The 25,833-nt window shown below is 47.2% G+C and overlaps 1 protein-coding gene across 2 annotated transcripts in view; it reads left to right on the plus strand.

Moving 5' to 3' along the window:
* Positions 1–6,300: 6,300 nt before the first annotated feature.
* Positions 6,301–25,833, plus strand: part of LOC127346188 (uncharacterized) — a 42,077-nt gene continuing 22,544 nt past the window's right edge. The window contains exons 1-4 of one of the 2 annotated variants that reach the window (XM_071828789.1): positions 6,301–6,529; positions 7,520–7,610; positions 7,723–7,937; positions 8,015–9,810. In XM_071828789.1, the coding sequence (XP_071684890.1) occupies positions 6,423–6,529; positions 7,520–7,610; positions 7,723–7,937; positions 8,015–8,696 (1,095 nt within the window). In that variant the 5' untranslated portion in view covers positions 6,301–6,422 and the 3' untranslated portion in view covers positions 8,697–9,810. Of the gene's footprint in view, positions 6,530–7,519; positions 7,611–7,722; positions 7,938–8,014; positions 9,811–25,833 lie in introns of those variants that run through there. The other variant, XM_051372738.1, reaches the window with a different exon arrangement.

Genomic DNA, 25,833 nt, shown 5'->3' on the forward strand with positions numbered 1-25,833 from the left:
CTTAATTCATACAAAGTTCATCATCTCGAGATACAAATAGACGAGAGTCACTACGAGCATCATCGCGATGAAAGTGGTCTTCATCCGGTTCCTCCTCTGCTCCCTCCTCTCTCCCGCCAGGATCGCTTGCACCGTCCCCGAGTGTGTAGTGACTACAATGGAAGAAAGAACAAAATGAAGAAGGCCAACACAAATAAGAGCCAATTAGGATCGAATAAATAAATGCCTCATACATTTTTGGTCAAAACAAATATTAACATTCATGGATGGCGTAAGTGTGGCTAAGTTCGATGCACAAGAGATTGATATTTGTGTCATCTTATCAGGCTCACTTACGCCACCCCAGAGTGTACGGTGACCAAACATTCTAATCATCGGCACTATCTCGAAGAAAGACCAAAATAAATGAAGAAGTCCAACTCAAATACGAGCCAAGTAGGATCAACTAAATAGCATGCCTCATACTGTGTTGGTCGAAACAAATATTAACATTCCGGGACGGTGTTAGTGAGCCAGGTAGAATGCACAAGAGATTGATATTTGTGCAATCACACTAGGCTCACTAGCACCGCCCTTAAGTGTAGTGACCAAACATTCGAATCATCGGCACTAAAATGGAAGAAAGACCAAAGTAAATGAACAAGTAGTATCAACTAAATAGCATGCTTCATATTTTATTGGTCGAAACAAATATTTACATTCAGGGATGGGGTCAGTGAGGCCATGTAGGATGCACAAGAGATTAATATTTGTGCCATCACACCAGGCTCACTGGCTCCACCCCAGAGTGTACGAGTGACCAAACATTCTAACCATTGGCACTAAATAGAAGAAAGACCAAAGTTAACGAAGAATGCCAACTCAAATACGAGCCAAGTAGTATCAACTAGATAGCATAAGCCTCATACTTTGTTAGTCGAAACAAATATTAACATTCAGGGTAGGGTCAGTAAGGCCGGGTAGGATGCGCAAGAGATTGATATTTGTGCCATCACACCAGACTTACGGGCTCCACCCCAGAGTCTACGAGTGACCAAACATTCTAATCATTAGTACTAAAATGGAAGAAAGACCAAATTGAACGAAGAATGCAAACTCAAATACGAGCCAAGTAGTATCAACTAGATAACATATGCCTCATACTTTGTTGGTCGAAACAAATATTAACATTCAGGGATGGGGTCAGTGAAGCCAAGTAGCAAGAGATTGATATTTGTGCCATCACACCAGGTTCACTGGCCACACCCCAGAGTTTACGGTTGACCAAATATTCTAATCATCAGCCAATGCAATTAAGAAGTGCCAACTCAGACAAGTAGTGTAACATCCCAAATTTCCAAACAAAGAAGAAAATGAATTTTCCTTTTTCAAAAATTGGAGCCAACAAAAATTTATTTAAGTTCTATTATGTGCATAGTGCTCATGACCAAGTGTTGTAAGTTTTGCTAAGATGCTTGTGTGAAGTATTTTGAAATATTTCTAAACCCTAAACCCTACCCCTTTTCACGCCCAAAGAGGAACAAATAAAAGGAAAACAAAACAAGGGTGAGGCATATGTGGGCTTATGGCCATTTCATAAATAATGACCTATGCCCTATTTACTTTACCCAAATGGTGAAACCCTCCATCAACCCAACCAACACTTTTTGGAACCCAAAACAAGGATCTTTTGGATCAAAGAGAAACCAAAATAAAAGAAATAAGAAATTGCAAAAACCCTCACATATGGGCCTATGGCCATTTTTCAAAATCTTTAACCTAGGCCATATAAACTTGTGCCAATGGTTTGGAGACTCTTTTAAACTCAAAAGAATCCCTTTTGCATCAAAGAAACCAAAATCAAATCAAAGGAAAATTCAAAACTTACTCACATGTGATAATGGTCATTTTTGACTTTCACATCAGGGTACCCACTTTGAGCCCCTGGATTAAGAGATTCTTAAACCAAAATGTCCCAACTCTTTGCACCTTATCCAAGACCTCATCAAGTTGAACAACTTTGTTGTTGACCACTTTGACTAGTTCTCTTTCTATTGCTTAATAAAAGGAGGCAAAGTGGCAACATCAAATTAGATTCTAGATTAGGTCAAATTTGATTTTTCACAAATCAACTTCATTTTGCAACCCACCACCACCATTGTGTTCCAATTATTATTTGAATCAACTCCACCAAAAATCTTTGCAAAATTCCAAAATCAATCTCTTTCGGCCATTTGGTCGAGCACCTTGTGTGCAAAACCCTGCCAACTCTAGACGTGCTATTATCCAGCAGATATTTGCCTAAACCATCAAGTTTTGGTCAGCATTAGTCCTCTCCTGTACCCCTTGCATCTTGACAATCACCAGAGACACGGTTTGGAGCATGAGATCATCACCATTTTGACCATGCTGTGTACCCTTGCCACTCCACCATGCCATTCTCCTCTCTGGTCACTTCTACCATGCACCACCATGTCAGCAACCTCCCTCACACTCCCCTTGTCACGCTTGTGCCAGCCCCTGGCCAGTAGACACACTACAACGCCGGAACGCCACGCGCCCATTGACGTCCAGTGAGCGCCAGACGCCGATGCGTGCACGTCCGGAGCGCGCCAGAGCACGACTCGCCCTCGTCACCCTCGTCCTCCCTTCGCCCTCTCCTCGCGCCAGTAGCATCGCCACGACTCCAGGAGACGCCCAGACACACTCACCTGCCCGCGCAAGCTCTGCAGACGACGCCATCGTCGTCGACTTTCACCGCCGTACCGCAAGCTCCCGTCAACCTCCAGAGCACGTCACTGCCTCGTTTTCACCGCCGTCAAGCCTGTCGTGATCGCCATGACGTCGCCAACGCCCATGCGTCATCTCCCAAGCCATGCCGCCCCTGTAGCCTCGTCGCCATGGTCGACCTCATCCACCGAGCCGCAGACCCCCTCGCAACTATAAATAGAGGCCTCCCGTGCCTCAAATCTTCACACCAGCTCGCTCCCCTCTCCTCTCTGACTCTCCCGCTCCACATTGCTCACTCAGCCGCCGGAATTTAGCCAGAGACCGCCGCTCCCGTGGCCAGATCGAGGCGGCGATTTTGTCCACCTCAGCACCCCCTGCGACCATCATCTGCATCGACGTCGTCCGCAACACCACTGCAGCACCTCGCCGACGACGGCCGGCCACCGGTGAGCTCGCCGACCCCCAACCCTCGCTGCTGCCAGTAACCCTCTCGCTGGAGATGACGATGGCTGTGAGCCGTCTAATCCAAGTCTAATCCAATGGCTCACACGCGCGCGTACCGCTTCGGTTTTATAGAGCCACTGACAAGCGGGGGCCACTGTTAGGCGGCCCGCTGCGTGCAAGACGCATAGCTGGGCCGGCCTTCTTCCTTTTCCCTCTCGCTGGCCCATCTAGCTTTCCCGCCAAGCCCAGCATTTCAAATCGGTTTTAATTCTTTTAGCTGAATTCAAATACTGGTGCCAATTTCAAAATAGCATAAAACCAAATCCACTGAGCCAAATTTGATGAACTTTATATTGTTGGAAAGGTTAGGAAATTTTCTAAACGACTACACTGGTTTCAACCCTAGTTCTGTTGTAGAATTAATGTAGCAAAAATAACAAGGCAGCACCTTTTTCAAATTCAAACAATTATTAAAAATCAACCATAAATAATTTTGAGTTGATTCCAACTCTCGTAAATCACATTTCACATACTCTACATGAATATGTAAAAATATGACATAGTTGTTTTCATGATCATGGGCTAGAGCAAAATAATGGCTATGTGGCCATTTCTAGTCCATTTAAATTACCCAAAATTAAATGTTAAATGGTATGAGAGGTTTCCTCTCATTTAAATCTTTGTCTCAAGTGATTCAATATGAGGAAATGATCTTAGCTATAGCACCTCATACTTGATTACTTTGAGATATTAAATTCTTGCAATAGTAGTGTTTAAATTGCATGAGGTGTAGTACCTCATTTAAATCATTTTTTTCTCAAATGATAAATGTGAAGTATTGACCTTGGTCAACATGATCTCACACTTATGAAATGAGGAGATTAAATCTTAATAAGATTCAATGAGAGGAAATTATTTCTCTTACAAATTTTCTTAAGCACAAAGCCAACCCCCTAGTGATTATTTTTTTGATGATATGAAGGCTTGTGTGACCCAATTGTGTGTTAAGTCTAGTACTTAAGCTTGTGTGGTGATTGTATACCTCGTATCCGTTTATAGATGCTAGTACTGAGGACTACCAGGAGGAGGAGGTATTCTACCATGAAGAAGATGAAAACTTTGATCACTGTACTAATCAAGGCAAGCTATACTCTTGCAAGTTACCCAAGTGCAAGCTCTACTTGAGCAAGGCACCAATATTATACTACTTTGTGTTTTACTTTCCAAGTCCCAGTTTTTATCTCCCACAGCTTTTATTTTGATTTAGCAAGGTTTACTTTTATAGTTAACTTGAGTCTGGATATGGAGTAGTGCAAGAACATCAAGGTTAGCCTAGAGAGCTACAAGCTAATTAGCACCCCTCATGATTAGTTGCTAGTGCTAAACTAAAATTGACTACTCTAGATGGGAACTTGTGAAACAAATGACTTTGAAAACCTTGGAATGATGAGTCATTCTATTGAAAGCTTTTGAAGGTGAATATGACTGGTGAATGACATGGTGAACTTTACAAAAACTGATGGTTGGGTTCGGATGCGATACCATTCCAATTTTTGAGTACCCCCACAACCTGAATCTGGGTAAGGCTTAACTGGAAACTTATGTATCTTAGTATGGGTTCCCTCTGAATAAGAGTCATAGGGGTTATGCCGAGGCTGCCTCCGTTGAAAGTGAAATGACGTGAAATGAGGTGAATGTCCGACCCAAGCCCTGTGCAGTTCCCAGGTTGGCGGTTTGCCCTCACTGGGAGGCCAAGCTCATGGGGAGAGGTGCCTGTACTAGGGTATGTAAATGAAAGGTTATGATTGGTAGTCCGCGCACTGAGTGTGATAAATCAGGGCCAGTTACCCCTGACGGATTAGTGCAATTATTGTGGCACAAGTGTACGACATAACCTATTCGAATAGCCGCGTCCGCGGTCATGGACAGTTGGAAAGGCCATATTGTTTCGTCATCAGAACTTTTCAAAATGTGACTGGTGACTTGTGACTTGAGTTTGAAATGTGACTTTGACTTTGAATCACAACAGAGTTGTGAGAATGATACTAATATTCCCACTTGAGTTAAGTTAGGCAAATGAAGAGTCTTTGTTTACTAAATGCTTATGAAATAAAACTGGCTTTATGCAAATGAACCTAGAGCTTAGAACTCCGTTGATATAGTTGATAGTGCTTACACTAGTATTAGTTTGCGAGTGCTTTAAAGTACTCACGGCTATGTCCCTGGCTATTCAAATGGCCAGACTATGAAGAGGAGTATCAGATGGTCAGACTATGAAGAGGAGTCCCTGTCATTTCGGTCTATTACATTCACCGTAGCTTGACAAATGGTGTGCAGATGTTGGCCTGATGTTGGCCTGGCTCTCTTATGTGTCGACCAAGCCCAACTCAGCACTGCCCAATCCATGCAAGAATTACACGGTAGCCTACCAAATACACCCCAAAACAAACTAGCACTAGGTACCAACTGATGAAGCTGATCTTATCAAATAACTTGTGGCTCGTTCCGAATGGATTAAATACTTTGAAACCTATCCCTAGTAAATCGAAAATAAAAACAGGCTACCAAACGCCACCCGTAGAGAAGCGGTTTCTTTCGTGTTAAATGCTCCTCTATGTGGGCGGTGGCATGGTGGTAACCGCCATGGCTATGGTCGTCGTTGGCCGCATTGGTGTTTGGCTTTATGTGGTGGCATGGTGATGGATGTGATAGGTGAGAGGAAATGTCATAGAAAAAAGATGAGGCTAAATTAAAGCGTGCAAACAACTAAATAATATAGCACTTGGGTAGTAAATGATGTAACCGTGATTACCAAACAACTCGCTAAAATTTGCCGGTGGCTCATGCCGAACAGGCTAAAGAATTTGGAACCCATCCTCTCCTCGGTGAGCCCAGAACAAAAATAAAAATAAAAGCACGAAAGGCGCCCCTAGAGAAGCGATGGCGGCTCATCATAGACACGGCAGAATGGCTAAAGTCCAAGGAACTTCCGTGCAACTTCTCGGACGCCTTTGCTAGCCCCGCTTTTAACAGCTTTGACTCAAAATGGATTACTATACGTAGATATACTCATCCACTACAAAAAAGTGTGTTGAAAAAGGGGTACAAGGCAAAAATGTGTCGAAAAAAGTATACACGACAAAACAAACGTCTATTTAAACATCAGGTCGGGAAATCGAAACAAAACTCCATCGATCAGTCACTTTGAGTTGGGCCGAAGAAGAAGCGAGGAACCTTGACAGAAATCAAATCGGATTGGGAGGTCCTCCATGGGGAAGAGGAAGGAGGATCAACGGACGGACTACGACTCGAGCTCCAGCTCGAGCTCGATCTCTTTCGACGCCAAGCGGAATAGGCCTCGGGACTACCAGAATGGGTTAGTTCCTTCATCGCTCCCTTCTCAAGGTCTAATTTTTTTTGCGATTCGTACGCTTACTCTCAAGGTGTTTGGTTCGCAATCAAAGAAAATCGAAACTTTTTAGTTAGTATTCCCTTTGTCTCTAGATTTTTCGATAAAGCCTTGGTCTCTAGATAAACTTGCTGACATACTTAGTACGTACAAAGGTGTTTGGTTCGTAGCTTGGATGCAAAACTAGCTTTCCAACTGAAGATAGTATTGGCGCCCGATTGTTGTCCGCGCAGCTCCTCATCGTTTTGCTCGATTCCCCACCCAATCCACTCCAATGGACCAGTTCGTCGCACCCGACGGCCTGACCCACATGTTAGTGCTACTGCCTAAACTAAACGAGATTCAGAGAATGATGACCTTGATGGTACTCTGGAGGGCATGGCACGTTCATAATGAAATAACACATGATAAACCGGCGCCACCAACGGAAGCCTCAAGGCGGTTTTTATGCAGCTATATGGATACATTGCTTTTGATCAGACAAGCGCCAGGCGCGGATGCATGCAAAGGGAAGGAGGTAATCTCCTATTCAGGGAGGACAACCAAAAACTCAGGAGACACTAAAACTAAGAAGCAGATAAAGAACTGGGAACGACCAGCACGGGGTCGACTGAAATTGAATGTTGATGGCAGCTATCTTGAAAGAAATGGTGAAGCAGGTGCTGGGATGATTCTAAGGGACCATGAAGGGGAAGTGATATTCGCGGCATGCCGCAGCATCACACGATGCTCGTCTTTCACACAAAGAGGCAGATGATTGCTGTGGTAGTATAAAATTGATGATTGTTGTTGAATTATTGCAACAACAAAAAATTGATTCTTGCTGTGAACATATGTTTGATTCTTTTGGCGTCCAGATAACCTAAAAGTGCTGGCAAAATTTGATAACTTGACGCTAGGAGTATCTGTCGACACTGTAAGCGAATTACGTTATGAACTAATGAACCAAACATACAGGGAGAAAAGCAGGACAAACGACGGGACGCCTTGGGAGGGGTTTGGAGATTTCCTTCGTGACGCAGTTATCGAACTCAAAGACACCATACAGGTATGTTCCCTTGCTACCGTCGATTCTTCAATATAGTACCGTGCCTATTTTCTTCCAGGGTCCTATTTGTCTGTTGTTGACCAAAGAGCAAATTGTGAATTTTTTTTCATAGGTTAAGTTGAGCACGGAGGGAAAATTCAAAAGAAAAATTGAAAAGATTAAGGAAAAGAGAAAAAAAGATAAGAAGAAGCATGAAGAAGATCTCAGAATACTCAAGCAAGAGCTCGCAATACTCAAGGAAAATGTCAGAATACTCCAAGAAGGTCACCAAGATCTCAAATCAAAAATCGGAGGGATGCCAAAAGAAGGGCGTGCTGAAGTTCAGAGGTGAGGAGTTCCTTCAGATCAGCATACTCCAAGATATCTGTTCTATCATCATAATGCTAGGCCACTCCTCTTAGCAGAAAAGGGTCCCCACGCGCCGCTCCCCCAAGCGACGCCAGGGGCGAGAGATCGCGCGACGCCGGAGGGCGCCCCATCGAAGCCGTCCCTGCCGCTGCCGTCGCTGGCCTCCTCGGCGGCGGTGGTGGCCCCCTGCTACCAAAGGTGGTCGGGGGTCCTGGTTTCGTGCGTGTGGGTCGGCTGCCTCGTGGGGGCGATAGCGGTCGGGAGTGGAAGATGAGCCGGCGGGTTCGGGGCGAGGGAGCGGCGGCTCGCCGACGTCTACGGCACACTCAGCGGTGGTGGTCGTGGTCTGCTCGGGGCAGCGAGGCAGCCACGGTGCGGGGCTCGATGGTCAGATTTGCTGCACGGATGTTGGTGGTCGCTTGGCGCGGTGGCTCGCCAGCGTGCGAAGGCCTTGGCAGTGCCCCCTTCCTGTGGTGGTCCTCCCCCATGTCAGTTTCGCGGCGGTGGTCGTCGGGAGGTCGGCAGGGGCATGGGAGGCGGCGGATCTGGCGCTCCATGTCCAGGTCCGGCCATGGCTGTTCCTGGCAGTTCCGGCTCTGCAGGTGGTGGTTGGTGCCGGCAAGTAATGGTGCTCGTTTGTGCGAGAGGAGGATGCCGGGGCAGCGGCCCCGGAACGAGGCTGCCCAGGCACGCTGGTGCCGTCATGGCGGAGGTGTGGCTGCGTCCTTTGCAGCGTGAGGTGCTGCTCTAGTTGCAGTTTCTCGGTGTTTGGTGGTCGATGGCGGAGATGTGCGGTTGTAGATGCTGAGCTCCGAGCGAGCCTTCTCTTGGAGAGGAACAGATCTGGGCGAAAGACTTGCCCCGACCTCGTGTTGGTACCAATGATGGCGGCGTCTACGGACGTCGTTTTCCTCATTGGAGGCATCATCGTAGGATGCTCTCTTTCGTTGAGAATGGCTTGGGCTCTCCGGGTGAAAACCCAAGCTTCGTTTATTCGGAGCGGACGATGATGGCAATGATCGCCTCCCTCTTGTGGGCGTTGTCTTGCACAGTCAGCTACAGCAGTTGTCTGTGGTTTTCTCCTGCGTCGTGGTTAGTGGATGTTGGTGCAGCGGCTCCAGATGGTGGTTGTGCGTCGAGGCGGCGGCCTCGGGATCCATGGTGGGCATCAGCCTCATGAGGAGTGGCAGTTTCTTGTGTGGCTTGGGTGGCATTCTTGTGTCACTAGTGTGGCAATGATGTCGGCTCGGTCGACGCGCTTCAGTGGAGGTAGTTTGACTTTATGTCGGGGCGGCGGCCCTGGATGTTGGCGTGACGGCCGAGGTCTGCGAGCGGTTTGCCCTATGGAGCTTAGGCTGCGGGCGGCTGGGTCGTGCGGCGTCGTGGCTCGAGAGCGAGCGGAGGCACATCGGAATGGCAGTCCCGGAAGGTGGTGTTGGCGGTCTGCTGGGCGTGGTGGATCAGCTGGATGTTGGGGCGGCGGCCCGGAAAGTTTGAGTGGGTTAAGAGCGTCGACCTTGTGTCATGTGGTCGACGAGGTTGCTTTCGATGCGGGTCGTTGGTGGAGCCCCCAGGCGTTGGTTTCTTCATCAATGTTGGAGCGTCCCGTGTCTGCTCCTCCCATAGCGGTCATGGCGTCTTCTCTCCGGCGATAGTGGGAGACCATCTAGTCTCGGTGGGGTGGAGTGGTGTCTTGGGTTCGGTCATGGGTGTTCTCAGACCTTGTGTGGTCTCGTGGTGTTGATGTTGTTGTATGGTTTTAGCCCGGTTTTACGCTAATTAATCGGGCATTATCTTCTTAATTAATGGATAAGGCAAAACTTTTGCCTTCGTTTCAAAAAAAGATATATGCTCTTAGGAGAATAGCAACTTGTATACCACGGGGGCCAAAGGCCACAATATATAATACAAGTACATGCGTGAAATATGCACGGAACCCCCTAGCTACTAGGGAAACTACAATATATAAATATTTCTCTAATACCCCCTAAAACTCATGGTGGATGCACAATACTGAGTTTGGAGAGTACAAAACTATGTTGCGCTCAAGTGTGCGTCTTCGTAAAGAAGTCCGCCAACTATAACACTGAAGGCACATACTAGAGCTCAATAATTTGATCTTGCACACTGACACGGACGAAAAGAAGCATCAACATCAATATGCTTGGTAAGTTCATTCTTTAGAGAGTCATGTGCAATACGTCATACAAGAGATGAGTGGGTGTCATAACGGAGACACGAAAATCTGCCAGTAACCACCGCAACCAAGTCACCTCTGCAGTTAAAAGAGCCATAGTTCGCAACTTAGCCCTTGCACTCGAACGGTAAACCACGGTCCGCTTCTTCGTCTTCCAGGCAATGAGCGAACCACCAAAAAAACATAGTAGGCAGAAAGGGATCGACGATCCGAAGGATCACTCGCCCATGTTGCATCGGAGTAGGAATGGAGCTAGAACGAGGAAAGATGAGACAAAGAGAGATCGTACCACGTAGATAGCGTAGCTGGACTGAAGGGGAGCAAAAACAAACAGACTCAGAATATGGGCATGATAAGAAATATCTGGGCGAGTAACAGCCAGATGAACAAGACTTCCGACAAGATGTCGATAACAAGTCGGATTAGAGAGAAGATCACCATCAAAAGCACACAGAGAAACATTGGGCTCCATGAGAGTCTCAACACTATGCTCATCAATAAGAGTGGCATGATCAAGAAGAACTCTTGAGATATAAAGAAACCACCAGATATGGACGAAACCTCAATCCAGAGAAAGTAGCAAAGCGGACGAAGATTCGACATAAGAGACCGTTCACTAAGACGTGCCTTGACACAGGCAATATACTCAAGATCGTCACCAGTGATGATCATGTCACCAACATGTAAAAGAAGAAGAGTGTGACCATGTTCGAGGAGAGCAGTGAACAAACAAACGCAAGATCATCTGTACTGGAAGAGAAGCCAGCGGTCATGACCACAAAAGAAAAGCACTCAAACCATGCAAGAGGGGCTTCCTTAAGGCCATAGAGAGCGACGAAGACAACATACCATGCCATCTGTGACAGAATACCCGGGTGGTGGTTCCATATAAACCTCCTCATGCAACACACCATTGACAAAGGCATTCTTGACATCAACGAAGACACGATCCAATGGTGAACATAAGCCATTGCAAGAAGAGTCCGAACTGTGGTCATGTCAGCTACAGGGAAAAAGTCTCATCATATTCACGACCATGCTCCTACTGAAAACCTCGAGCAACTAGTCGAGCTTGGTAACGCTCAAGAGTACCATCAGAGCAGGTCTTGACCTTGTAGACCCACTTACAGGTAATAGGACAAACATGGGGAGGAAGATGAACGAGCTCCCATGTACCAGTGCGCTCAAGCGTAGAAATCTCCTCAACCATACCAAGCTGCCATTCAGGATGAACAACAACCTCACGATAAGTAGTCAGCTCTGGGACAGCCGATACATTATAGCTAGCAGGATTAAAGAAATCAAGGGAAGGACAAGGCCGAGTACGAAGATAATAGGTCGGATTGGACTGTGCACCAGAAGTAGAGGGTGCATCAGATGACTCGGCCAAAACACGTGGAAGATGAGTATAGTGAAAAGGAAAGGTAGGATGAGAACGAGCAACAAGAGGAGATCCCAGTGAGGAGGGTGAAGAGGAAAGAGGTGTTAGAGGAGATCCTTGTTGAGTAGGGTGAAGACGAAGGAGGTGTCGGAGGAGATGGGGGAGGAGGAGGCGTCGGAGATGCCGAAGGAGACAACACAAGGAGAGGAGAAGGAGAGGAGACATGAGGGATCCAAGGAGGAGAATCGGGAAAAAGAAGGAAATAGAGATCATCAACAATAGAGGTCGAGGAGGTCAAACGCGGATAGAAAGGACGAGACTCATCAAAAGTCATATCTCGAGAAATGCGCATCCATCTAGCCACCGGATCCCAACAACGCTAGCCCTTATGCTCATCACTAGGAGCGAGGAGAACATAGCAAACACAACCAAACAAACAAAGCCAGGAGAGCGATCATAGAGTCGCTCGAGAGGAATGCCACCATGAAGGTCAGTAGAAGTCTGGATGTTAATGAGATAGGCCGAGGTAGAGATAGCCTTAGCCCAGAAATGCAGCGGAAAAGAAGAGGCGATCATCATCGCACGAGCAATCTCAAGAAGATGACGATGGTTACACTCAACAACGACATTTTGAACATGCGCACCAGGACAAGAGACCTGAGCGAGAGTGCCCTGCTTAGGAAGAACACCACACAAATGGTTGGAGATATACTCACCAGAAAAATCAACACGAAACACATGAATATGTATAGAGAAATGAGTGTGAATCATGGCATAAAGTAAATCCAAGTGTAGTGAATATAGTATCGATGCCCCCCTTTCGAAGCAAAGGGAGTCAGACCCCAAACATCTTAATGAATAAGATCAAAAGGGTTCTCAGCCACTGAGTCACTATGTGGATATGGTAACTGAATCTGCTTACGAAGTCTACAACCCATACAATCCAAAGAGGAGTTGTTGAAGACAGACCATGGAACACCACGATGAATGAGGGACAATAGACGAGAACCACATAAATGACAAGACTATGATGCCGCTGCTGAAAATAGTTGGTGGATGCGGTAACAGGAGCCGAAATACTGGCGGCAGCAATAGAAGGAAGACGAAGCCATTCAAGCTTCGAGGGGGCATCATGGCGTCACGGGCCAGCACCAAAAAGAGTGCCCGTGCAACGATCCTGAACATAACATGAATCAAAATCCAGAGTGACCTTACAAAGAGAGTCGACAATCTAACTACTAGAGAAGAGATGCATGGTGAGACGAGAAATATGGGCAACACAAGGAACATGAAATGCTAAACTGCTAAGAGTGCCTCAACTAGGGAAGAACCATCATCAGTCAGAACAGAAATAAGAGAATCGATGGGGTGAACGGAGCTCAAAGCAGAAGAATCATAAGTCATGTGAAAAGATGCTCCACTATGACAAATCCAAGAGGATGTACCTGAATGAGAAGAAGGTGGTCTCTCAATGCTAAAAAAAATCAGTCGCAGAACATGATGAACCTGTTGGCGAAGAGTCCCAAGTAGAAAGCAGGCATCAGTGATGCTCAATCTCATGTGTGCTGAAAGACGCAACCGAAGAGGTTGAGGTAGAGTGGTCACAAGTGTGTGCACAAACTGAGCGAGGAGTCGACGAGAGGCAGCCAAAACCGTGTGCAGAAGCCGAGAGAGATGACGTAGAATGTCGAGTCGACACGACGTAAAGCGGCCACAACCGTGTGCAGAAGCCGCGAGTGACATAGGCATCCCTAATGGGCCTGCCGAAGATGGTACCCGGGTTTACTGAAGGCCCACAAGTCGAAGAGTATGAAGTTTGGAAGCCCAATTAGTTGTTAAGGAAAGATAGAGTCGTATTAGGAAGGCAGAGATTTGTAACTTTACGGGTTGAACTCAGAGAGTCTCCCGGAATCTGTAAACTTGTGTAATACGAAATCCTCGGCTCCGCCTCCTATATAAGGGGGAGCCGAGGGACAAAGAGAGGATCGAATCCATTGTCAACATAACCCTAGTTTCTTAATCGTCGTGTACTTTTCGGCTGAAACCCTCGAGATCTACTTGCCCTCTACTTCCAACTAAACCCTAGTCTACAATCTGTAGGCATTGATCAGTTAATCCCTTGTCAATTAGCGCCGTCTGTGGGAATTAGAGGCGACAAGGAGCTGATCTCGATGGCACGTTCAAGATCGTCGACTTCTTCGGTAGCAAGCAACGCGATGGATAGAGGTAAACGGATCGAAACTGATCTAGTCGATTTTGTTCCTCACCCGCCCTCCTGTTTGGATGCATATGCATATCTGGAGGAGCCCATGGAGATGATGTTCGGAAAGTTCCACTTCCGCGTCGAGAAAGAAGGATCGTATCGTCTCGAGTTTCCGACTTCGTCGGGACTGCCGGAGGTCGATTCTGATTTTTCAGACTCGACGTCATCAATTGAGTCAGGCGTCAAGGAGATTTCGCCGCCACGTTTCATCAACCAAGCGAAAAGCTCGCCAAGACCTTCGGCGACATGTATTTCGAGTCGTCTGCGGACTCTAATATAAGCAGCAACCCAGACAGCATCGACAGCTTCAACTTTATCGACAGATCCATTGCTGTCGGAGAGGTCTTCGCCGATCTATACGACGGTGTCACCAATCCCGACAAATATCAAAGTTCAAAATATCATCAAATCTATGCAATTGGAGATACAAGTCGTCCACGGGAGGAGACATCAGAGAACTCCGACAACGCCGGAAATCCGTACGTCGATCCCGCGGATCTCACGTGAGGTTTGGGGACCAAATATATTGGACCTGGAACACGAGAGATGGTGCAATTTCCGCAGGCAGTATGGGATAGAGTTGCAAGAGCTATTGACGGCACAGAGCCAATGACCGTAACGGCGACACCTGAAGAGTTACAAGCATACCAATATAGACTTGCTCGAACTAGACGGGAGCTCGAAAAACAAAAAATTGCGCTAGATAGGAGGCAAGCCGCGGCTTCCGCGTCAAGCAGACGAAGGGCGGAGTTGAGCCGACAATCAGGTACTTCGGGAGATAGTCATAGAGTAGCTTGAAATAGAGCAAGATCTCGGCTGCAAAACATACCTGTGGCTGACAGGGAGAATTTAATTCAAAATCTCGACATGTCCTTTTGTCGATCGACACGAGGGGGAATATTATTCCCAAAACACCAGAAGCTGGATACATGACGACACAAGCCTTCATCCTAGCATCCAGGCCACCTCCCGGAGATCCACGAGAAGCATTGTATAACATGGCCATGGCAGGCGTCGGAGCCATGGGGACAGCGTTCGCAAATACGCCTCCCGAAGGATCTGCAAGGCAAAATAGTCCACGACCTGCTGCAGCGGCACAAGATCCCGCAAGGGCAAGTGGAGCAAGAGATGCAGCGACTCAAGCAAGGGTGGATAGAGTGCGACAGGACAGAAGGGAACGTTGGCATTCACCAGAAGTTGATGACGAGGATATGTGTGGACTCTGGACTCCCGTGCTTTGCGAGACGAGTCCGAAAAACTCGAGTTCCATCAGGATTTAAGTTACCCGATAATTTCAAAAAATTCGATGGCCTACAAGATCCTGAGGATTGGCTAGTTGATTATCTCGAGACAGTAAAATTGATAGGTGGAACCAGAGCAACAGCCATGCAGAGCATCCAAGTACACTTAAGTGGAGCCGCACGATCATGGATAAAGAAGCTGCCTCCGGGATCTATTGACAGCCGGGACAGTTTTGAGGACATATTCGTGAAGAATTTCCGATCCACGTGCAAGAAACCTGCATCATTGGAGGAGTTGAGGGCTTGCAGGCAAAAATACAACGAACCAATGAGAAAGTATATCCAGAGGTGGAACATAATCAAAAACTTGGCAGAAAACATATCTGACGAAAGAGCAATAGATGCGTTCGTAGCCGGTATTCGAAGGAGAGACTTTGTCGAAGATTTGGGAAGAACCAACCCGAAGACAATATCAGCATTGATGGAGATAGCGAATCGGTGGGCAGATGGAGAAGATGTTGTTCACAATAAAAGGCACAGGTCGCCTGAGGAGGACCGCGCCGAAACTTTCAAAATAGGCGGTGATTTCCTTGACAGTTCTCAGTTTATGATGCTCCTGGCCAGATATCGGCTGGATTTCGAGGAAATAGCAGTGGAAACAATCGAGATGATTATCAAAAAAGTGGTGAGCAGCGTAGCGACTACAAGGACGGCTCCCGTCCCAACAGACAAAATAGCGGTCCAAGGTTCCAAAGGCCATACATATCTCCCGAAGATATGATGAACGGACCATGCCAAATGCATTTTTATCTCGACAATAATGGGATGAGGCAGTCAGGACATCTACAGAAGGACTGTCGAACTTTCTAGGTGTTGAACAGATATGCAGGGCACGCTAACGCACAGGCAGCACAGCGAAACCCTCAAGGGCCAAGGAGTGAGATCCACCTTCCACCACCTCCCGCGATTACGGATGCAAATCGACAACATATGCAGATAGCGGCGGCTCCAAACCCACCTCCTTATATCGACACCAATGGCGTGGTCTCGATGATTCAGAAAGCTAGACCATCTAACAGGGCTCAGAAAGTAATCTCGCGTCAAGTGTTCATGGCAGAGAAGATGCCTCCACCAACAATTGAGTACCTGAATTGGTCGGGATAGGACATTGGCTTCACAATAACAGACCACCCGCAGCAAGTTCCTCGACCAGGGCAATCAGCACTTATTTTACCAGCGGTGATCGCAGGATTCGATGTTTCTCGAGTATTCATAGATGGAGGCAGCACTCTAAACCTTATGTATGCAGATACACTAAGGAAGATGAGCATATCCCTGGCGAACTTAAAACCAACTGACACACGTTCCATGGTATCACACTAGACAAGCCAAGTTATCCGCTGGGGAAGATCAATCTCGACGTTCAGTTTAGAACCCGAGAAAACTACAGGATAGAAAGGCTGGAGTTCGAAGTTGTGGATTTCCCGTCACAGTATCACACTTTGTTGGGACGACCAGCCTACGCCAGGTTTATGGCGGTACCACACTATACGTACTTGCTATGGAGGCTCCCTGGACCCAAGGGACCAATTACAGTAAAAGACAGTTTTGCGCTAGCTGATAAATGCGACAAGGACTTTCATCGACTATCAGAAACTTTCGGGATGCAGGCAGAATACATGGTGTCAAGGCTAACAACTGATTATGATGTGTTGCCAGATACAGGGAGGCCACTTAGGGAACCAACCTTTGACACTAATAAGGATTCTAAGGATGTCCAGATTCATCCGACAGATCCCAAGAAAACGACATCCACTTCAACAAACATGGATCTCGCATAGGAAAGCGCGCTCGTCGAGTTCCTCCGTGAGCGATGGGAAATCTTCGCATGGTGTCCAGCTGACATGACAGGAGTACCCAGGGAACTTGCTGAGCACCACCTCAATTTGGACCCAGTGGCGAGACCAATCAAACAACCCTTGCGGCGTTTTTCGGAACCAACCCGCAAGACTATGCTGTCAGAAATCAATCGACTCAGAGAGGCTGGCTTTATCAAAGAATTGCATACGGAGGCCACATGGATAGCTAACCCAGTACTGGTCCCGAAGAAAAACACGAAAGTCCTTCGCATGTGCGTCGACTTCACGTGTCTCAATAAACATTGTCCAAAGGATCACTTTCCCCTCCCGAGGATCGACCAAATTATCGACTCCACGGCAGGATGTGAACGTCTTTCCTTCCTGGATGCATATTCTGGTTATAACCAGATCCGACTAAAAGAAGATTACGAGGTCAAAACAGCTTTTATAACACCTTATGGCGTGTTCTGCTATAGAACAATGCCTTTTGGTTTGAAAAACGCGGGAGCAACATATCAGCGGATGATGCAGAAGTGTCTTGCAATACAGATTGGCAAAAACGTACAAGTGTATATCGATGATGTCGTCATAACAACAAAGAAGGGGTCAACTTTGATCGAGGATCTGAAGGAAACTTTCGACAACCTTGATAAGTTCTGCCTTAAGTTGAACCCGACAAAGTGCTCTTTTGGTGTTCCTGCGGGAGAACTTCTCGGTTTCCTAGTTTCCGCAAGAGGGATCGAGGCCAATCCAGAGAAAATCCAAGCCATTGTAACAATGAGGAAGCCAACAAAGTTGAAAGAAATACAACAGTTGACTGGGCGACTCGCAGCTTTGAGAAGATTCGTCGCCAGGCTAGGAGAAAAGACGTTGCCGTTCTACGCTTTGATCAAGCAAGGAGAGAAGTTTCAGTAGAACGAAGAAGCAGACAGAGCTTTCGAGGATCTCAAGCGCACAATCTCGACACCACCAATCTTGGTGGCGCCTAAGAAGAAGGAGCCTCTCCTGTTATACATCGCAGCCACGCCTCAGGTGGTTAGCACAGTCCTTGTGGTTGAAAGAGAAGAAGAAGGAAAACTCCATGGAGTGCAGCGGTCAGTATACTTCGTCAGCGAAGTTTTATCACCTTCCAAACAGCGGTACCCGCACTACCAAAAGCTAGCATATGGAGTATTTACAACAACAAGGAAACAGCGGCACTATTTTTCGGCGCATCCGATAATAGTGGTCAATGAGGCGCCTTTATCCAACATATTAAACAATCCTGAAGCTATGGGTCGTGTCTCCCTTTGGGGAATAGAACTTTTCCCTCGGGACATCACATATGAAAAAAGAAAAGCAATAAAGTCACAGATCTTACCAGACTTCATCGCAGAATGGATGTAGCTGCAAAATACGGGACCTCCGGATTTATCGAGAACGTGGACTATGAATTTCGACGGGTCCAAGAGACTAGAGGGAGCTGGAGCAGGCATGATACTAATATCCCCCCAAGGCGACAAGTTGAAGTACGTACTACGGATGACGTTTCGAAACGCATCTAATAACGAAGCCGAATATGAAGCACTTATACACGGGATGAAGATGGCGAAAGCTTGCGGTGCAACTCGATTAAAAATCTTTGGCGACTCGCAGCTGGTGGCTCAACAGGTGATGAATCAATGTGATGCAGTCAATGATAGCATGATAGTGTACAAAGAAGTATATAATGAGCTGGAGAAGCTGTTCGACGGATGTGAAGTTAATCACATTAGCAGGCTCAGCAACAACGAAGCCGACGTTCTCGCGAACATCGGGTCCCAATGTCTCGCAATACCACCTGGCGTGTTTTGGGAAGAAATAGCTGAAAGGTCAACCAAGGCGAAGAAGCAGCAGAAGAAGGAAAAGGATGAGAAAGTCTCGGGGGCCCCAGCAGTACCATCGGAAGGTGAAGAAGAACCGCAGGTGGTAATGGTAGTACAGATTCCATGGATGCAAGCGTACATAGCATATATCTCGAGAAAAGAACTACCCGACGATCCAGTTGAAGCAAGGCAAGTTATCAGGCGTTCTAAAGCCTTTACTGTGGTCAAAGGAGAGTTGTACAAACGAAATATTTCGGGAGTATTACAACGATGTGTCACACCTGAGGAAGGAAGGCTAATCCTGAAGGATGTACACGAAGGGGTGTGCGGACACCACGCAAGCAGTCGAGCTATAACAGCCAAGGTTTTCAGAGCAGGGTTCTATTGGTTAACAGCAATTGAGGATGCAAAGGATATAGTACGTACCTGTGACGCGTGCCAAAGATTTGCCGCAAAACCTCATTCTCCGGCAGCAGAGTTGATGCCAATACCGTTGTCATGGCCCTTTGCTCAATGGGGTCTTGATATGGTGGGAAAATTACACAAGGCTTGGCCAGGAGGATACGAGTATATGCTCGTAGCTGTCGACAAGTTCACAAAGTGGATAGAAGCGAGAAGCCGATAAATTCACTAGATGCAGCATCCGCAATCAAGTTCGTGAAGAGTATCATTTTTCATTTGGATTCCCTCACAGCATAGTCACAGACAACGGCATCAATTTCACATCTAAGGAGTTCAAAGCTTATTGTGCAGAAGTAGGCATCAAACTACACTTTGCATCAGTTGTGCACCCGTAGACCAATGGCCAAGTCGAGAAAGCGAATGGTATCATCTGCAATGGCATCAAAAAACGCCTGCTAACACCATTGGAGAAAGCTCGACACACATAGCCAGAGGAGTTGCCCAGCGTATTATGGAGTATTTGAACAACACCAAATACAGCGATACAGGAAACTCCGTTTTTTCTGGTTCATGGAGCTGAGGCAGTGCTGCCAATAGAAAATAGAACACAATTCCCCGAGAGTGGCGGAATATGACGAAGAAACTTCTAGAAAGGCATTGGAGGATGACGTCGACGCACTCGATGAAGCTCGAGACGAAGTACTGTCACGAGTCACTAAGTACCAGCAAGATCTCAAAAACTACCACAGTCGACGTTTGCGACCAAGATCCTTCCAGGTAGGCGACTTAGTTCTTCGGCTTACGCAAAATAGCCATGAAAAAATCGAATCGCCATGGGTTGGCCCATACATCGTCACAGAAGTAATTGAAGGAGGAGCATACAGAATAAAGGACAAGAAGACAGGAATCGCCGAGCCAAATCCCTGGAACGTGGCGCAACTTAGGCGATTTTACGCTTGAAGTCAAAATATAGTCATCTGTGTAAACATACAATGTACTGAAACGCTCGCGAGTTTTCAGACGCACTCTTTTCCTTTCAGGGCACCGAGTGGGGCTGAAAGGTTTTTAATGAGGCGGGCTCGCGATGCTACAATATAATAAAGATATTGGTGATATACATCTTTTTCATCGACAGGCTCGGGGGCTCATAACCCGCGACAACAAATATATAAACTCCCGCAAAATAGTAATTCACCATGGCGTAAAAATAGTTCACAAACCAACAAAGATATAAGCACTGGCCAACAAAAAGGCTCGGGGGCTTGATGAAAAGAAAAAAATGTATCAAGATGCTTTACAATATAGATTGTATTTACAATATACATAACCCCACCATCAAGAAAAATTCGACAAGGATAAGTAAACTTTCAGTTGCCACCTAGTATATCATCTATGTTTACCATCTCATTGCTTGCAGCACCAGTTCTATGTTCAGCATAGCTACCTCTCACGAAGAATTCGGCATCTAGCCGAAGCAGTTCATCCATCATCTCTTCTGCTATGGGGGTCGCAACATCGTTGATTTTATCAATGTTCCTCCTCCTCTTCGTCAACTTGGCCTGGCACTTGGTGACAATTCGAGTCATGTTTAACTTCGGGTAGCAAACTTGTATCATAATCATGGCAAATCTTGCTCCAGCAGACAGTTGGGCCCGCACAAATTCATGGATTCGAGGGGCATCCTGGAACTTATCTATCAAAGCAGGAAGAGTTTCTGGTGTTTTGTTGCGTGGAAACATGGTGTTATAAACTAAGGACAATGTCCTTGTACAGAAGTCGAGAAAATTGCGGACCTGACCAGCGCGATCTTGAAATCTGACGATTTGGCGAGTACGTTCAGGCGTAGCCCAGAAATTAGAACCATGCTCCAGTGCAAGCTTGAGAAGAACATTGGACCGAGCTTCAACACGCTGATCTTCGGCAGCAGTATCCAAAAAAGAACCTATTTCAGTGGAAGCATCAGCGAGGAAGAGAAAACAGTAAGAATAAAATCAAATGTGGCCAAGTTTAAGAAGTGTACCCATCATATCCAAGCTGGAGTCGTTCATCAGTTGAAGCATATAATTTTCCTGTGAAGTAGCTTCGGCAGCCTCAGTAACCGCGGTTTCCTTCAACACTAGGGCTTCCTGAGCTTGTTGAAGAGCAAGTTTTTCTCTTTCAGAAGATCTTCGAGACTGTTCCATTATCACGAGAGCTTGTTTCTTCATCGACTGCAGTTGTTGTCGAAGATCGTCCAAATCTTCATTCTGTGCAGCACTTGAAGAACCTTCAATAAACTCGACAACGGAGGCTTTCTCGAGTAGGACGTAGCTGGTAATGCATCCGAAGAACGAGGCACCACGGTATAGTTGTCAAAAACCAACTGGAGAGAAATATTTCGATATCAATAATTCGACAAGATAGATTTTCATTGGTTCATTCAGATATTTACATGGACATTACAAAAGAGGGTTCCTAGTGAACCAATGGGGCAGCTGTCGACAAAGCTACTGCGGCGACATCGAAAAAAGAAAAAGAACAAAACAAAAGACAAGGACAGGACGGTCTACTTGACCTCTGGCTTTGTCGAGCTAGGGGAAGGAGTTGGTTTGCACCCAAGGAAGGAGAGGATCTTCTTCGAGTTTGGCTTGGCAACTTTAATCATAGATTGACACTTCTTCGTCTCCATCTTCCCGATGTCACCAACCTTCGTCCGATCGACAACTTGTTGGCTTTCGGCAACCAAAGCAATGGTGCCTTCAACGCTAATCTTCAAGCCCTCTTGCTGAAGACCTAGCCCAAGATCTTCTTCAGGGATGAAGTGCTGGGCCAGTGCAGCGAAAGTGTCGGGTTCTTTTTTCTTCGCGAAGAAGTAGGGAAAAAGCCGTGACAGCCCCGACCTAGCATCAGCGATGCTCTGGCGAACTTCATCTCCATGAATTTCAAGGAGAGAAAGCGCGTCCAGAAGGCGATCATTTTCAGGCGTTGCAAGTTCAAAATCTTGATGCATTTTCCCTGCTGAAACAAAATCTTCGAGTTGTCAAAAGATTCCTAAAAAGCAAGCGTCCATGATGAATCAAAGTGGCTAAAGCACTTACTAACGAAGCGTCGGTTCTGCGACTCCAAGCGAGCGATGATGTCTTCCTCGCGAGCAGACTGCCGAGCTGTGTTTTCGCTCAAGGCATTTTCCGCGTCATTGAGTCTCTTTCGAAGACCCTCGACAGCGGCAGCATATGATACAGCCTTTACGCGAGCTTTTTCACTTTGATCAAGCTTGCGAGCAAGATCATCAGCACGCTTATTTGCCTCAGAGAGGGATTCTAGCAAAATAAAGGGTGACACAAGTTACAGCAAAATAGAAAAGGCGAATCTACTCGATGAAATGCAGCAAGCAAAGAATACCTTTCAGTTCATTGGCAAGGTCACGGTACCCGATAGATTGGGTACCGAGATGAACAAATTCCTTCATCAAAGGCTGAAAAGTAACACGGAATGAGAAAAGGTTGAAGACATTCGACAACAAAAGATTTGGAAACATTCGACAGCAAAAAGAAAACGAGAAAGGCACTTACATCATCCATAAGAGGAGTCGTCGAGATGTCGGTCAAGAGAGTTAACTCTTTGCCCAGTTCAGTCCTTGCTCTTTTTGGCGATGGAGCACGGGGGCTCACGATAGGACTGGGATGTCCTATATCCTGTTGTGGATGCGAGGTTTCGTCCGCTTCAGGACGAGTCTCGGAAATAACTCAAGTGTGCGACGTGCTCGTTCGAGCAGTCGCGTCAACAGGAGGATTTTCCTCCTCGTCGCCACTATACATCAGGGAAAAATATAAGAAACAAAGACAGGCAAAATTATCGGATGCAAAGGAAAAAAAAAGTCGATAGAAACTTACGAGCTGACAAGGGCATCATCGTAAGGGTTGAAGGGTTTGTCCTCCTCTTCGGGTGAAGTTTCCTCGAGAGGGGACTTATAAGTTTTGGAGGTACCGAAATCTGTGACTGTTGCGGTCAGAAACCCACCGGCGAGCAGTGACGGGCAACACAGTAGAGCCGGGAACAACTTAGGGCTGCGGCTGGCCCTGGTCCCTCCGAGCGACGGCCCGCAAAGCCTCCGGCATGCACGTCCGATGCTGGTGCAAGGGCGTGCCACCTGACCTATACCTGGTCAGGAAGGTGATGGAGATGCCTCGCTTAGTTTCCTGCATGGCATACACGTAAACATTAAATACGAGCCTCGATCGGCTCTCAGGTTATCCTGTGAATCGGCTCAAGGAGCCGATCCACCCATGATTCGTACGAGGTGTACGAATATATGGTGGTCCTGCTTGATCAAGATAAAGCTAAAACGATCTACGACGATTTAGGGTTTTCACCGCATAATCGGATCATCCTACTCACGATTGGGCCTCGCGGTCACGTACGGTGATCGTAAGCCGATCCTAGACAAGGCCTAAAAACCAACACGAGGTTGATCCCCGGAACATCTTGTCTAGGGCTAGCAAACTACACCCTACGCGTCGCTGGATCCTCCAACCCTTTGTAAGGCCTAACTATTGCAGATATTAAACTAATCCTTGAAGAACAAGGAGCAACCGTAACGGATCGGATCTACTAAATAATGATCAAGCGGGGTGCCGCCCCTACACCTAAGATAGGTGTAAGGGCGGCCAGATGTATAAGGGTTGCACGACGATAGCATATGATACGAAGAACAATGCTAACCCTAACACATCTAAGATAACTACGTTGCTCGCCATCAAAAAGGCTTTAGTACGAGCAACGCATGAATGACGAATAAACTTGTACTGCCTAGATCGCAAGATGCGATCTAGGCAGCATGATGCTTACCCGGAAGAAACCCTCGAGACGAAGGAGTTGGCGATGCGCCTAGATTGATTTGTGTTGAACGATGGTTGTTGTTTATTTCATAAACCCTAGATACATATTTATAGTCCAGGGGACTTTCTAACGTGGGAATAATCCCCACTGTGCACGAGACAAACTCTACCTAACCGACACGTATCCTACTATATTACAGATACACGGGCCAACTAGCCCAAACTTTGCATAACAGGCCGTTTCACGTGTTTCTTCCTTGTATATTCTTCAAATCCATCTTGATCGCGGCCCACCTCTGACTCGGTCAAATTCTGGTGATAACACATGCCCCCCTGGTTTTGGAATTGATAATTCCAAAATCACTCTGCTTTTTTTTTCGTTGGGTCATGTCGTGGCAGAACCGTCGCAGTATCCTTCATCATGATGCCTTGCCTTCTCAACTTCTTCGCGTGACCTGGCAATTTTTTTTTTCTTTTAGGCACCACTTCCTCGGAAACTGCTGTGGCATTGAATTTCCACCATATCCCCTTTTATTTAACCGCTCCGAACAGTTTACTTCCGCATCCCCTTCGCATTAGCACCCCAAAAACCCTCCTGTGCCACCATGTCTTCTTCCTCCTCTGCTTCATCGGATCTTTCCACCCAGTCCTCCTCTTCCCGCGAGCCGACGCCGGAGCCGCACCAGGAGGAGGTCCACGCGGCGAACACCCGCCGCGCCATCGAAGCCGGGGAGGAGTCTAGCCACGACTTCTCCGTCTGGTCTGAGGACGACAAGTCCTTGACCGACGGGGAAAGTGACCTCCGCTTCCTCGCCGACGGGGAAACGGAGGAGGAGAGCGATGACGATCGCTTCTCCTGCGATGACTTCACCTCCCCCGAGGAGGAGGAGGAGGAGAAGGAGGAGGAAGAGGAGGAGGACGACGCCTCCTCCGACGAGCCGCCGGCCAAACGGTTCTGCCCCTGGCCGGGGAACCTCAGCGACTTCGACAGCGATGACGACGACGCTGACGAGGAGGATGAGGACAATGAGGGCCCGGCCGGCGGCCGCTGGAGCAGCGACGACGAGCCCGCCGGGAGTAGCGCCGACAGCGGCGACGACGGCGACGACGAGGGCAGCGACGGCCCATAGATTAGGACCATTAGCATAGGATCAGTAGTAGTAGACGGGGCAATGTATCCCCTAGTACTCCCTTTTGAGAGCAATCAGCTCTTTATGTAAGAAATCTTGCTTATCAATGAAGAATTTCCCCAATTTGATTTTGCCGATTTCCCTTGAGCCAATTTAGCCGATTTCTCCTCATACTGATTTCGCCGATTCGTCCCCTTAGCCAATGCTTACTAGGCCGATAGCAACGCATCGATCCTCCACGATCCATCCTCCAATTCTTCAACTGATGATCTTGAGATCTGGTGGATAATGTAGAGTCTTCAAGAGAGCCTTTGAATTCTTCCAACCAGGCCCAATGGTCTTCTTCGAGCACTCATCATTTTGTGAAGAAGGTTGCGACGAAGGATCAGCCGATGGCACCCCAATCGGCTCCTAAACAGAGCATCTACCAGGCCTGCTGCCCCCCGAGCCTTACTCAAGGCGAGAATACCGGTGAGGATGCACCAAAGCCGATCACCTTTCTTCCCTCGAAAGCCGATATATTTCTTCTGACAGCACTGCTGAACTGGCACAAAGGGTTGAAAACCCAACACGAGAAGGTTCAGGCACCAGAATCGGCTCAAGGCAGCTGAGGAAGCTCTCATTGTTTTACTCCCTCGAGGAAGCAGAAGGCCCCACAGCTGAACTGGACTTGGTGAAGATCCGCGCTTTGAACACATAGCCAGTAGATCCTGCGTGTTATACATCGGCTGTATATCGTGA

Source organism: Lolium perenne, chromosome 3 (genome assembly GCF_019359855.2).
Source record: "Lolium perenne isolate Kyuss_39 chromosome 3, Kyuss_2.0, whole genome shotgun sequence".
In the NCBI taxonomy this organism is placed as follows: Eukaryota; Viridiplantae; Streptophyta; class Magnoliopsida; order Poales; family Poaceae; genus Lolium; species Lolium perenne.